The sequence below is a fragment of the Sceloporus occidentalis genome, unplaced genomic scaffold (assembly GCF_023333645.1).
Source record: "Sceloporus occidentalis isolate IW3139 unplaced genomic scaffold, rSceOcc1.0.p SCAF_4, whole genome shotgun sequence".
NCBI lineage: Eukaryota > Metazoa > Chordata > Lepidosauria > Squamata > Phrynosomatidae > Sceloporus > Sceloporus occidentalis.
Window position 1 is genome coordinate 951,982 of NW_028316984.1, and position 13,557 is coordinate 965,538.

The 13,557-nt window shown below is 41.0% G+C and overlaps 1 protein-coding gene across 3 annotated transcripts in view; it reads right to left on the bottom strand.

The window, feature by feature from the left end:
• LOC149313391 (retinoblastoma-associated protein-like) overlaps nucleotides 1–13,557 on the bottom strand; it is an 89,576-nt gene that overhangs the window by 39,056 nt on the left and 36,963 nt on the right. For all 3 annotated transcript variants that reach the window (XM_089519033.1, XM_089519031.1, XM_089519030.1), the window contains 5 exons: nucleotides 11,135–11,251; nucleotides 7,744–7,800; nucleotides 7,630–7,661; nucleotides 7,475–7,551; nucleotides 5,301–5,509 (listed from right to left, as the gene is read on the bottom strand). In XM_089519033.1, the coding sequence (XP_089375159.1) occupies nucleotides 5,301–5,509; nucleotides 7,475–7,551; nucleotides 7,630–7,661; nucleotides 7,744–7,800; nucleotides 11,135–11,251 (492 nt within the window). The remainder of the gene's footprint in view (nucleotides 1–5,300; nucleotides 5,510–7,474; nucleotides 7,552–7,629; nucleotides 7,662–7,743; nucleotides 7,801–11,134; nucleotides 11,252–13,557) is intronic.

The following is a 13,557-nucleotide window of genomic DNA, read 5'->3' on the forward strand; positions in this document are numbered from 1 at the left end:
CATTCACAATCACCTGCTCATCTGCATAACACAAGTATTATGTTGAACAACTGCATTTAAAACGTTATGCTAGAGTTGTCTGCAAAAGAAAAATATTGCCTTGAGCACAGTAACTCTTTGGTACAAAATTTCTAAGATGAAGCAATAAACACAAATAGTTCAACAGAAATTCTAGAACAAATCAGTTACTGGTCATTAAGAACTGCTACAATTAGTTCAGTGATAGCACCATCAAACAATTTATAAATTGGCCATGCAGCAAAATATAATAAAATCCAAAAACACATTATGATGCTACCTTACTATGACAACCAAAAGGTGCAAAATACATTATGCAAGCTTTTGAAGTTCACAGGCTAAATCTGAATAGATATCTTTTGGATTTGAAGATATGGAATTCATCCACATCAGGGAATCCTGAACTAGAGTCACTCTGAGTTTTTCATTTCTAACTAAAGTAAAATAAATTTGCTATAATTGACATGTTACCTTTTACAGCACCTAAATTTATCTCAAGATGTTTCAGTACAAAGATTTCTCACTGTATTCTGTCTACAAAGGAGCCTGCAACCTTTTACAGCGCTATAGAAATAAAGTTTAATAATAATAATAATAATAATACAGGACTGATATGGACTAGATCTGTCTTTGTTTCTCATCATGTTTCTCAAAAACCTTGCCTGGCTTTTATGTCCCAAACGCCTCATGACCAGCAAGGAGTGGGCTTTTATCTGCATCCGACCTCCTTCCACCACCATCATAAAAACAGTTTTAACATCTCAAGAAAAATGCAGCTCTCTGACTCTCTACTGTCATATTACTTCCCCGAAAATGACTTTTAACATCCATGACTGCATACATATCTGACATTTAGAAACAGTCATACCTTGTTAAAAACCAAATGAAGTTACCCTCTTAACTCTGCAGACAAGACTGTTGAAAAATGAAGCCCCACTATTCCAACAGAAGTATCCAACACTTTGCATATATTTCAAGCCATGACACCAGCAAGCTCAATTGATGCCCCACAGTATGAAGAGGCTTCAATAAATATGCTCACTATAGCAAATGCAAAAAGTTAAATACACATTAAGTAGTCATGAGCCTTGTAGAATTTTCATAACAGAATTCTTTTTAAAACTTAAAACAAATATCATTTCCCTAATACATCAAGATTCTCAACCATAGCTTTTTAAATCTGGGGTGACTGAAATAAGACAAGAAAGATGAGCTCAAATCCATGTTCATCAGTGACACTCACTGGTTAGCTTTGGGAAAACCACTTTAAGCCTGAACTACCTCACTGGTTTATCTCACTTTCCCCCTCTTTGTGGAGCTGACCCAATTCAGAATATTCAGGATTTAGGGTTAGTAGTAATCTGCACAATTGAAATCGTAAAATAGGTAACTGAATGGCTCATAGATAACTTGAAGGGTTTGGTCTCCAGAGTCATCATCTAACGCTCATGCTGGCTACCTTCATACACTGAAGAATGTTGAAAACAAGAGGGTTCTAAATTGTCTCCTTGAATGCAGCTCAGTTTTATCTTTAGCAACTGAAAAAGGTGGAAGCCAAAACCTTTTATATTTATTTCACCCTCTTTGTTAATCTCTCTCTCTCTCTCTCTCTCTCTCTCTCTCTCTCTCTCACACACACACACACACACACACACACACTTACACTTTTATTAATCCACATACCCAAATGTATATACCGTATAAGGAGATCTTATAAGCAACTCTTATCATTTTGGGAAAACCTGACCAGGCAGTTCAGTGCTCAGTGTCTTCCCTTTTTTTCTGGAGACTGCCACTTCTGCATTCAGTTTTCTGTATTACTATCCATAGTCTATTAGAAATACAAAATTATCAACTCCTTCCTTATTTTGTTCTACAACCCATACAATGGCTAGTACTTGTTTAAACTTCATCCAGGCATTCCTGGATGAGACGGATTATCTAGATCCATCTCAGTATGGTTTTTGGCCTGGTTATGAGACAGAAATAGCGTTGGTCACCTTGGTGGATGACCTACACAGGGAACTGGACAGGGGGAGTGTGTCCCTGTTGGTTTTGCTGGACCTTTCAGTGGCTTTTGATACCATTGACCATGGTATCCTTCTGAGTTGCCTTTCTGGGATGGAGCCTGGAGGCACTGTTCTACAGTGGCTCTGTTCTTTCTTGGAGGGGCATTCTTAGAAGGTGGTGCTGAGGGATACCTGTTCGACTCCTTGGCCACTGGCCTGTGGGGTCCCTCAGGGCTTAGTCCTGTCTTCTATGCTTTTTAAGATCTACATGAAACCGTTGAGAAAGGTCACCTGAGTTTTGGAGTAAGGTGTCACCTGTATGCTGATGATACCCAGTTCGATCACTCCTTTCCACCTAATTCCAAGTAAGCTGTTTCTCTCTTAAACCAGGGTCTGGCCACTGTAATGGACTGGATGAGGGCAAACAAACTGAAACTTAATCCAGATAAGACAGAGGTGCTCCTGATCAGTCGAAAGACAGATCCAAAAATAGGGAGTCAGCCTGTGTTAAATAGGGTTACACTCCCCCTGAAAACTCAGGTTCGTACTTTGGGGGTACTTCTGGATTCAGCACTGAGCCTGGAAGCCCAGGTACCAGCAAGGACCAGGAGTACCTTTGCACAACTAAAACTTGTGCGCCAGTTGCACCTGTTCCTGGAGAAGTCAGATCAGGCCATGGTGGTACATGCCTTGGTTACATCTTGTCTGGATTACTGTAATGCGCTCTGTGTGGAGCTGCCTTTGAAAAGTGGCAGAAACATCAGCTGGTCTAAAGGGTTGCAGCCAAGTTGTTATACTGGAGCTGGCCACAGGGAGCATACAACTCCCTTGTTGCAACAGCTCCATTGGCTGCCAGTCTGTTTCTGGGCACAATTCAAAGTGCTGGTTTTGACCTATAAAGCCCTATACGTAGGGTTGCCATACCTGAGGACCGCCAAACCGGGACAAATGTAGGACAAGGTTTGAAAATGTAGGACTTTTATTATTATTTTTTTCCTAGCCAGGAAATTAAAAAAAAAGGTCCTACATTTTAAAACCTTGTCCTCCTCCTCCCAGCTTGGGAGGAAACCTAGGCCTGCTCCCAGGCCGGGAAGGGGCGCAGGGGCCACTTGGCATCGCGGCAATTGCCGCGGTGCCAAGCGGCCTCCTCCTCCTCCCAGCTTGGGAGGAAACCTAGGCCTGCTCCCAGGCCGGGAAGGGGCACAGGGGCCGCTTGGCATCGCAGTGATTGCCGCGGTGCCAAGCGGCCTCCTCCTCCTCCCCGGCCTCGCGGAGGCCTTGGAGGACCCCGCGATCGTGGAGCCACCTCCAAGGCCTCGCTGTGGCCTGGGAGGGAGCGTCTCCGCGGCCGGAGCTCCGACCGCAGAGAGCGTTCCCAGGCCTCAGCGAGGCCTTGGAAGACCCTGCGATCGCAGAGCCGCCTCCAAGGCCTCATTTGGGGCCTGGGAGGGAGCATCTCCGCGGCCGGAGCTCCAACCGCGGAGAGCGCTCCCAGGCCTCAGCAAGGCCTTGGAGGACCCCGCAGCACACGCGGGGGCGGAGGTGGCCGCGGGTGGTGCCGTCCCGGTCTTGGCGCCAAACCGGACCAGGACCGGTACGGCACCACCCAAAGCGGGATTGCCCCGCCTACAGGCGGGATATGGCATCCCTACCTATACAGCTTGGGTTCAGGCTATTTGAAGAACTGTATCTCCCTCTACAAGCCCCACAGAGTATTGAGATCATGGAAAGAGGCCCTTCTCTCTGTCCCACAGCCTTTTCAGAGGCTTTTGGTGGGAACAAGAGAGAGGGCCTTCTCAGTGGCTGCTCCCAAGCTCTGGAACTCTCTTTCTCGGGAGGCCAGGATGGCTCCAACTTTGCTTTCTTTTTAACAGCAGATAAAACCATTTTTATGCCTTCTCATATTGACATGGGTGCTGTTTTGTTTTTGTTTTAAAGAGTTTTAAATTTTAATCATGTAATGTTTGTAATTGTTTGAATTGATTTTTTTTAAACTTTGTATTTTTAATTTTTTATACTGTTTAACATGGACTGTTTTAGATTTGTTAACCGCCTGTACTGGGAGGAAGGCAGGATATAAATAAACAGAATAATAATAACTTCTTTAAGATGTTGTTTCTACCTGACATGCAGCACATAAGTGTTCATATTTACATTAAATAAAAATGATATTTCCTGGGTTTCATCTGTTTGGGCCATAACATCGCTGCTGTGATTACTTCTGAACACATTCATTCGATGTTGCAAATGAACACTTGAATCAAGGACATACATGGTTCAGGTCTATGCTTTGTTCTTTGACAGAAAAAGTATTTGCTCCCAGCAAGTAATGGAGCTGGTCTGGGAAACGGTCTTATTTTCCTGGCCAATATAGTTCCCATTGCACACTGTACCATGTGACCAAGCCACAAAAGAAACACAAAAGGCAACACATAAATTGGCCTAAAGCATGTTCATGTGATAATGCTTAAATACATTTTATACATTTAGTACCAGCATAAACAGTCCATTCCACCTGTCCCTAACAAAATATATAATAATAACAATAAAAATAATATTTATTTATTTGTATCCCTCCTCTCCCTGTATTGGATCAAGGCAGGTAACAACAAACAAAAACAATAAACTCAAACATGAATATCAGTAGATAAAAGCATAACAGGATATACAGTGGTACCTCGGGATACGAAATACCCAGGTTACGAAATTTTCAGGATACGAAAAAAAATAATTTAAAAAAAATTTTCCGGGTTAAGAAAGTTTTTTCGGGTTACGAAAAAACTTTTGGTGCTTTTCGGCGCGATTTCACACGGAATCGCGGCTTTTCCCCATTAGCGCCTATGGGGATTCGGCTTGCGAAAGCCTTTCGGGTTACGAAATTGACAGCGGAACGAATTAATTTCGTAACCCGAGGCACCACTGTATTAGATTCTAGTTTCCCAATCTCCCTCCCACCCTAAAATACCATTAAAAACAATTCCCAATAAAATGGTTATTAAAATAGATTGAAATCAAGGTCCAGTAGGTACAGCTAAACAAGAGAGTGAAAATTCTGAGGAGATCAGTTTGGGAACGCCTGCCGGAAGAGATCCGTTTTTACTGCCTTCTTAAAGGCCTCCAAAGATGTTAGATGGCAGATCTCATCTGGCAGGTCATTCCAGATTTTTGGAGCGGCAATGGAGAACATCCTCTGGGAAGTCATCTTGTCTAGTCCTGAAATGACTTGTAAAGGGGATGCCCAGCAAAGATGATGTGTTTAAAAAGACAACTTACTGATTGCCATGCAAGGGATTCCATAATGTGGTGTTCACAGCATTCTAGGTGTTTTATCATGTATCTTGTCAGGCTTGGCTCTGCCTTAATGAAGCTCTCAATAACTTTGTATAAGTCAAAGGCTTTTAAGTCAAATATGTTGATGATCCAAGGGAAAGACAAGTTGGTTTCTGTATTTACACAATCACTTTGTGAAGTATTTGTGGATGCTAAAAAGAATACAACAAATAACTTTCACAATGAAGTAACATTAAATCCTGTATAGATTCTTTTCTTAAATGGACAGGGTCATTTGTATTTAATATAGTCATTGTTTGTGACAGAGCATCCTTCTGCCTCCTGCTCACTCTACAGACAGGTGTTTTTAATCAATAAGACGTGTCCTGAGCAAAACCTATGCAGAACTAGAATCATTAAACAGCCAGAAGACAGAAAATATTATTAGAACAAATTATCAACTACCCAGCAGGACTAATAACAGGATCAAAGAGAGACAGACCCAGAGACTTCTCTTCCCACATGATCATCTTACTACAGAGCAACATTAGAGCGGGCAGGATGCCCAAGTAAAAGTAAATTTGTCTAGTCTATAGCCTCTAGCAAAGGATGGTTCAGATTTCCACATTCAAGCTTGACACATGGAAACTGACTGCTCCAGGTTAATAGGTAAGCAGGTTCTATGTCTAAGGGCCTCCTTAGGGTTTTCACATGCCTCCAAATGATCTGTACCAATAGTCAATGAATCAACCTGGGGGCTTTTTCTAGAAATAGAGGTACACGACACACTCAGGGTTGGTATATTTGACCCTAACGCTCTTCTAGAAGGGCTTGGGCAAGGGTTTTCACATGAGTACTCTGAAGTGTCAGGTTTCTGCAATTAACTCAGTCACAAATGAGTTCAAAGAGGTATCTCATCTTCACATTAGACAGGTCCTCAGACCTCTTTCCCATAGCCAACACTGATCCATAGTGTTAGCACACCCTGCATTACTTTGGGGTACAAATATTTTATTATATTGTGTTATAACCACAGTTACAGAGAGGCTATAAGAACTTTGAAAGGTCAAATGATCTTTAAATGAACTTCTGATTGGTCACAGAACTAAGGGCATATGGAAAGGACCCTGTAACTTGATGGCTGTGAATACTGCTGCTTCCCACCCCCTATCATGTGCATTTCCTTTTGAAGGTCATACTCAAAGGTTTGTTAAGCCTAAAGCATTAATCTAATCTTTCTGTTAGCACCCATTATGCTTTCCCACACCTGACTGCTTGATTGCTTTAAAAGTTGCTGGTTTATTCCTGTTTTCCCTAATAATGAAATTATTTAGAAAGGGGATGCCCAGGAAAGATTGTGGTAGGGCCTTCTTAACTGCTTCCTTTGAGGCCTAAAGTTAAAGCCAGAAAGATGTTTTAAGAGTGCTGAGTACCAAAATGTTGGCAGTTTTTGTGAAGCATATAGTGAGATTTTCTGCTTGAACAGCCAACTAGATTATTGAGCTATGCCCTCCTTCCCCTCCAGGAGCAGCTAGATGAGGAAAAGGTCTAGAACAGTTTGAACACTGAAATTCTAGGCCTCTTAGCTAGTGTTTCCCCACTGCTGGCCACTGTGTTGGACATACTGATGCAGGGATAAACATGCAGTGTTTATCCCTACAAATCCACTCTCTGTTTGGTGTCTGCTGCAAAATCTGTATTGTCCAGGACCGATAAAAAGGACGGCTCCCCTCTCCTTCCACTTCTGGCAAGCTCCCAATAGAAATAAGAGTCTCTGAAGTCTAGCTATGATAAATATTGTGGGAGGAAGAGGAAGATAGAGAAGTGACAGGGAAGCTGTGGAGGGTTTTTTAGGAGATTAGAAAACAGGAAGAAGGGGGGGAAGACTAAGGGAAAGGTTCAAGCTTCATAAAAGTTTAAACTCAGCAATAGAGAAGCAGGAGCTAAAGGGATGAAATCTAGTTGATTTTGGGGCAGAAACTGCACTTGTTCTGAATAAGTTAAAGTCCTACAACTCCTTGCTGGAATGAGAAATCATTTGAACATTTTGCAGCTAGCTTAACAGAGTTCCTATCCTCAAAACACTCAAACTTCTACTGAAAAGAAATTAATGCTGTTGCATTAAGATCCAAGAACAAACATTAATAATATATAGAGATATTTTAATTTATACTTACTGCCATATGTATCCAGGACAACCTCCAGTGCACAAGCCAAAAGAGATGTATTAAAGATGTTGTTATTCAGAAGTTTGCTGTAAGAAAATAAATCTCAATAATGTGTTTGAAGATTTAACAAATTATAGGGGTTAAAGTATGTTTGGCAAACATACCTGAAATTATGAACTGATAGGCGTTTTTCTTCCTAGAACAGATGCAAGTAAATGTAGACTTCACCATATTTTTAAAAACTTAATTTGTAAGAACTGAATATCACGAAGACATACCGACTTTAAGATGGACTCCATCACTCTGTAGTACAGCCGTACCCCAAGTCTGTACCTCTGGAAAAGCAAAAATTAAAAGCTGTTGTAATACAATGCTATTTTTTATAAATAGCTTAAAAGACAAGATAGAGCTCAGAGGGATGTGACACATTAACAACTAGGACATCAAACAACAATTCCTCAGCACCACCTTCTGAACTTCTCCCTACAAGAAAAACCAAGACCTCTGCAAAACAGTGCCCATATCATTCCCAAAAGGAAGTCTGGAAGAATATCATGGTTGATGGTACTGACAGATACTTAAGCTGCTGACAGGTTCAGCCAAAGCAAGTGGCCCTCCCATCCAGTTCCAGGTGTAGGTTGTCTACTAAGGTTATCTGTATCCCATAACCAGACCAAAAGCCAGAGTGAAAAGGGTCTAGATAAATGTGGCCTCCTTAGCATCTATGAACCAACCATCCAAATCTATCAAACTCCTGGGACAGATCAACTTGATCAGCCTTCCACCCTTGTATGGGCTTTCAGCTCCAGTAAGTCTAACCCTGTCAATGATCTCTTTATCTCTCTATGAAGAGAGTTCTTTCACAGCAAAATCATCATCCACCCATCCAGCACAGAAAACTAGATCCAGATTTTTTCTGAAACATGGGAGGAACCAGACATCACATGAAGTCTTGAACCACTCCTTACAAGGGAATCTCAGCATGGATGTTGAAACCCCCCCCCGCCCCAGCACCACATGTTGAGAGGATTCCAGCACAATCCCTAAATCGGCTCAGCTAATTGAGGAAGAGAGAGAGCACTGGGGCGTGTGGTACATCAATAGAATCCCTTCAGGCTCAGACTCAGCAAACTGTGGCATTTGATGAGAAAAACAGCATAATAACAGAGCCTTGCTGCTGCACATAGACTCCTGATGAACAAAAATGAGAGGCTACCCATCCATCCTTCAGCACTATCCAACTAGGTCTTTGCAATATAAACTAACTTGGCATCCTCATCCAAGATCAAATCCAGAACAGTTGTTTTCCCACTGACTGACTTGCCATCCAGCAGCAGCATTTTTAATGTAGCGGACCTATCCAAGTTGTTTGAAATGTTAAACTCACCCTCCCACAATGCTGTGGCTGTCACTTATTCTTTATTTCCACCTGCCCTGTAGTTCTAACAAGCACTCTATGTTTCCCTTAATCACATTTTGTAAAAACATCTCTCCACCAGCAGGTAGCAACCACAGCCGTACTAAAAGCCATTAATACACTTTCAGGAACTCATTTTAAGAAAATTAGAGATGAAATACTTGTGAGCTGTGGCTTAAGTGATAGAGAGGAAAAGAAGAAAAGGGAGTTATCATCATTGGAAAGAGAAAGCTGTCAGGTCTAAGCAGCCTATATCTCCAATGCATGGCTTTGAAGGTGATGGTGTTTACCTCAGAATCAGACACATTCGGAGGGTTGCAGTGGCTCTCCAAATCATCTCCCCAAGAATGTTTTGATTCTGAGAACACTTTCCCCCTAAAGCCAGGCATTTTTGAAAATAAGTGGCTTAGAACTTCCAGTCATCTTCTGTGGTTGCTACTTCCTTTTTGCATAAACACACAGAGAATGTGCACATGCAAATGTTACACTAGCATATTATAACAACTGGATTCCATCTAGAAGATGTGAGAAATACTACTGACCAATCACTTTTCAGAGCAGAAGGTAAAAAAAGGGAAGAAAAGTACAACTCTATCTGACTAAAGATTCTAGAGATCTAGTTACTTAAAGATGCTCCAAGAGATGACTCAGACCTAAAGAGTCCTATTTCTTTAAAACTCCAGGAAGCTTAAGTCTTGAAAATGGCAGAAAGAATTAGCAATCTGTTAGATAAAGATGCTGGGAAGTTGAAGATTAGAATAGAAAAATCAGAAAGGTGCCTCTGAAGTGTCTGAGAATGAAGTACTAGAGTCTAGTTATGTACATTACATAGAAATTTGGAGGTTTTCTTATAGCACTTCTCTTCCTCAGTGCCATAAAAAAGGCTGATATGTGTTCCTCCCATAACACATTTCAGCATCTCAAATTTCATCTATTCCTACTGTTAGCATGTGGCTCAGCCTTTTATACCATTCCTGAAGTTCCTCAAAGAAAACAAAAAACATGGTCCTTTTAGCTTTGGATTTGAATGTTTATGTATCAGAAATAAGGATAAAAAACAAAATCTATGAAATATTTTCAACAAAAGACTGGGACTTACAGCTATTTCCTCACAAAAGATAGCTATTAAGCAAGTTTACACATAGACCTCCAAGGCTATTTGTTAATTATGAATTGTTTGTTTTGTATTGTTGTTATAAAACAAATAAAAACCATTATTTAAAAAAAGATAAGTCTGACTATTTTTTGTAAAAAGCAAAGCTTCTCTTGGCTTTCACAGTTACAAATTGAAGAGCAAATATTCACTGTAAAGGATTTCCATCAACACTAAGCATATAAACCAAGCATGGTAGAGTGATTTGGACTATGGCACTTTACAGACCGCCCGTTTGAGACAGCCTGTAGACGTCCCTTTCCCCGCCAGATTGGGGCCTCAGCTGCCAGAACGGCAGCCTCTGGGGCCCCAATCCGCCACTTTCCAGGCCGCAGGGAAGCGGCAAAAGGCCGCTTCCCCGCAGCCTAGAAAGGGGTGTCCTTGGGGCTTCATGCCCCAAGGACACCCAACGGTGGCGGGGAGGAGAAGAAAGGGGCCGCTTGGCCCCTTTCTCCCTTGCGCCATTGGTGCAGCCATCTAAAGGCTGCACCAGCGGCGCAAATCGCAGAAGGAGCTCTATTTCAGAGCTCCTTCTATCGCCGCAGAAAGGGCGCTCTATGAGCCCTCGTGTGGTGCAAAGATGTCATGTCTGCATCGCCCCGTTTGGAGGTTCATGACATCGTAATGGCGGCCCCCATGCAGAACGGGCGCCGCCATTTTGTACGTCCTGGGGACGTATTAGGGTTAGGTGCGTGAGTAAGGCACGCAATTACCCTAACCCTAGTACGTCCTCAGGACGTATTTTACGCCTGTCTGTAACGGGTCTATGACTCTGGAGACCAGAGTCTCAATTCCTGCTTGGCCATGGAAACCCACTGGGTAACTTTGGGCAAGTCCCACTCTCAGCCTCAAGAGAAAGGCAAAGGCAAATCTCCTCTGAACAAATCTTGTCTAGAAAAAACTGTTAAGAGTCACCTTAGGGTCACCATAAGTTTGAAATAACACAACAGCAGTCAAACACAACATGATTTGACTTTGATTCCCAGAAGACCATTAGTCCAGCATGTGTCAAGTTTTTCAAACAGATTCCATTTCCAAATCCAAGCAATTCTACAGCCTGGAGCAGAAATTATACCCTCCTACCTCTCCTTACATTTACCTGTGATCCAATTTCAGCACAACTTTGTCCAACTGCTTCAGCAAATTTTTCTTTGAAAACACGAGCCAAATTTTCTATTCTTTCCAGTACATCTTGGGTAGGATTTACTGTGCAGTTCTGTATGGGTCAAGGAAAGCTGGTTCTTAGATGAACAGATCTATTATATTTGAAAAACAAGAAAACCTTCCACATAAATCCTAACTTTACAGGATATAATACTAAGTCACCCTTTGTTGACAAAGGAAATGGTGTGGGAGGGAAGGGGAGATTGACTGCAAATTTCGATACCTGAGGGTATAAAAACGCTACATCTTTTTTACTTTACTGATAAGAAAGGTTATCTGAAAAACCTAAAGATAGAACACAAACTAATGATTTTATGATTTAAGATAGTAATTCAGGAAATAAACCTTAATTCAAGGTTTTTAAATAAGCTCATTGCTTGATGGTGCTCTATAGGATTGTTCTGTAATGCGCTCTACATGGGGCTATGCTTGTACCAAGTTCAGAAGCTTCAAGTAGTACAAAATGCAGCAGCCAGATTGGTCACTGGTTCTTCGAAATTTGACCATATAACACCTATCTTTAAAGATCTTCGTTGGCTACCTATTAGCTTCCGGGCGCAATACAAGGTGTTGGTTATCACCTATAAAGCCCTACATGGCTCGGGCCTGAGTTACTTAAAGGAACGCCTCTCCCTGTATAATCCTCCCCGTACTCTCGGAACCTCTGGGAAAAATCTGTTGGAAGTACATCCAACCAGACTGCTTTCAACTTCTCAAAGAACCTTTACTTCATTGGCTCCTAAACTATGGAACAACGTCCCAGAAGAGATCCATCTTATTACCTCCTTGGAGGGTTTCAAGAGGGCAGTTAGGATGGATCGCTTCCTGCAAGCCTATCCACCCCATCTTCTGTAAAGACATCATTCACTCTTCTTTCTAGGATCAGAATATTATATCTTATAATTGTTTGACTGTACTGTTTTAACTGTTTTAATGCTTGAAAATTATATGTTTTATTCTTGTATCTTATTGCTATTGTTGGGTTGTAATCTCACCTCGATCCACCTGGGAGAGGCAGGAAAATATAAATTATTATTATTATTATTATTAATAATAATAATAATAATATTTTCCCGCCTCTCCCAGGTGGATCAAGGTGAGATTACAACCCAATAATAACAATAAGATAAGAATAAGATTATTATTATTATTATTATTATTATTAGTGCTTTTACCAGCTTTTTTCTGGTATCCCAGCTATCACTTTAATAAATAAGCAGACAGTCTGGCTTCTGCAAGCCCTGTTGTATTATTTTATTGTACAGAGGAATGCATGTCTCCAGGAACCATGCAGAATATAGCTACACACTTTCTAACTGACACCAGGCATTGATTTATTACAGCAGTTTCCTCTCACTTTCAGTTTCCAGGCCTCATCCAAATTACTGGTTTTGAACTAGAAAGGTGTACATAACTTGGGATCATAGTACCAGAAGTAATACCTCTTCCTATATTTATTGCCTGTGCCTTGAGATTAATAAAGGTCCTTTTGTGCCCTCACAATCTGAGAGAAAGAGAATGACTATAAATGGGAGGACCTTCTCAGTGGGAGCACCACTGCTTTAGAATGCTCTCCTTCATTACACTCACCTTGTGCCAATATTTTTTACCTTTCAGTGATAGGTAAAATTCACCTTCTTTTTCTAGACTTTTTATGTATGTCACCTATTTCAATATCAATTGATTTCTTTAAAAAATCTCATGTATGACTTAATATTTAAAAAAATACTTAGCATCTTACTATTTCTATTACTAGTGGCAGCTGGGTGGTTTTAGCTGTGTGAAATTTTGTTTTTACTACTTTTCATGTTGGGTTTTTAGAATTTAGGATTTCAATGTAGATTGTTACTGCATTAATTATAGTTTAATCTTCTAGTAATGCATTCTAAAAGGCAAATAATATAAAAACAAATAAGTATTTTACCATGATCATTAGCAGTACTCATAGCTTCCAAGCAATGGGGAGAAACCAAGATGGAAGAAGCCAGCTTCCACTTGAAAGGGATTTCCCTCTCTTCACCATACATGGAGGCATGCAGAGGAAAGGAGGGATATGTTTCCACAATGGTGATCATTCCCTTTGGTGACAAATACCACTGGATTTTACCAAATATTTTAAAACTGATATTGAAAGACTTTAGTAAGCATTTTTCCCCATCTCCAAGCAAAAGATCTGCCCAAACATCCAGCTTCACCTAGATTTGTTTGTCCTCCCAAAGAACACAAAGCTAATGTTAAAACAGGTATGCTAGAAAACAGAAGATCTTAGACCTGCATTTTAAAAATAAACCATCCCTTTAGAATGTTTACAATTAGAAAAGGATTTAAAAATGGGAGAGGAAGTTATACTATCTAAAG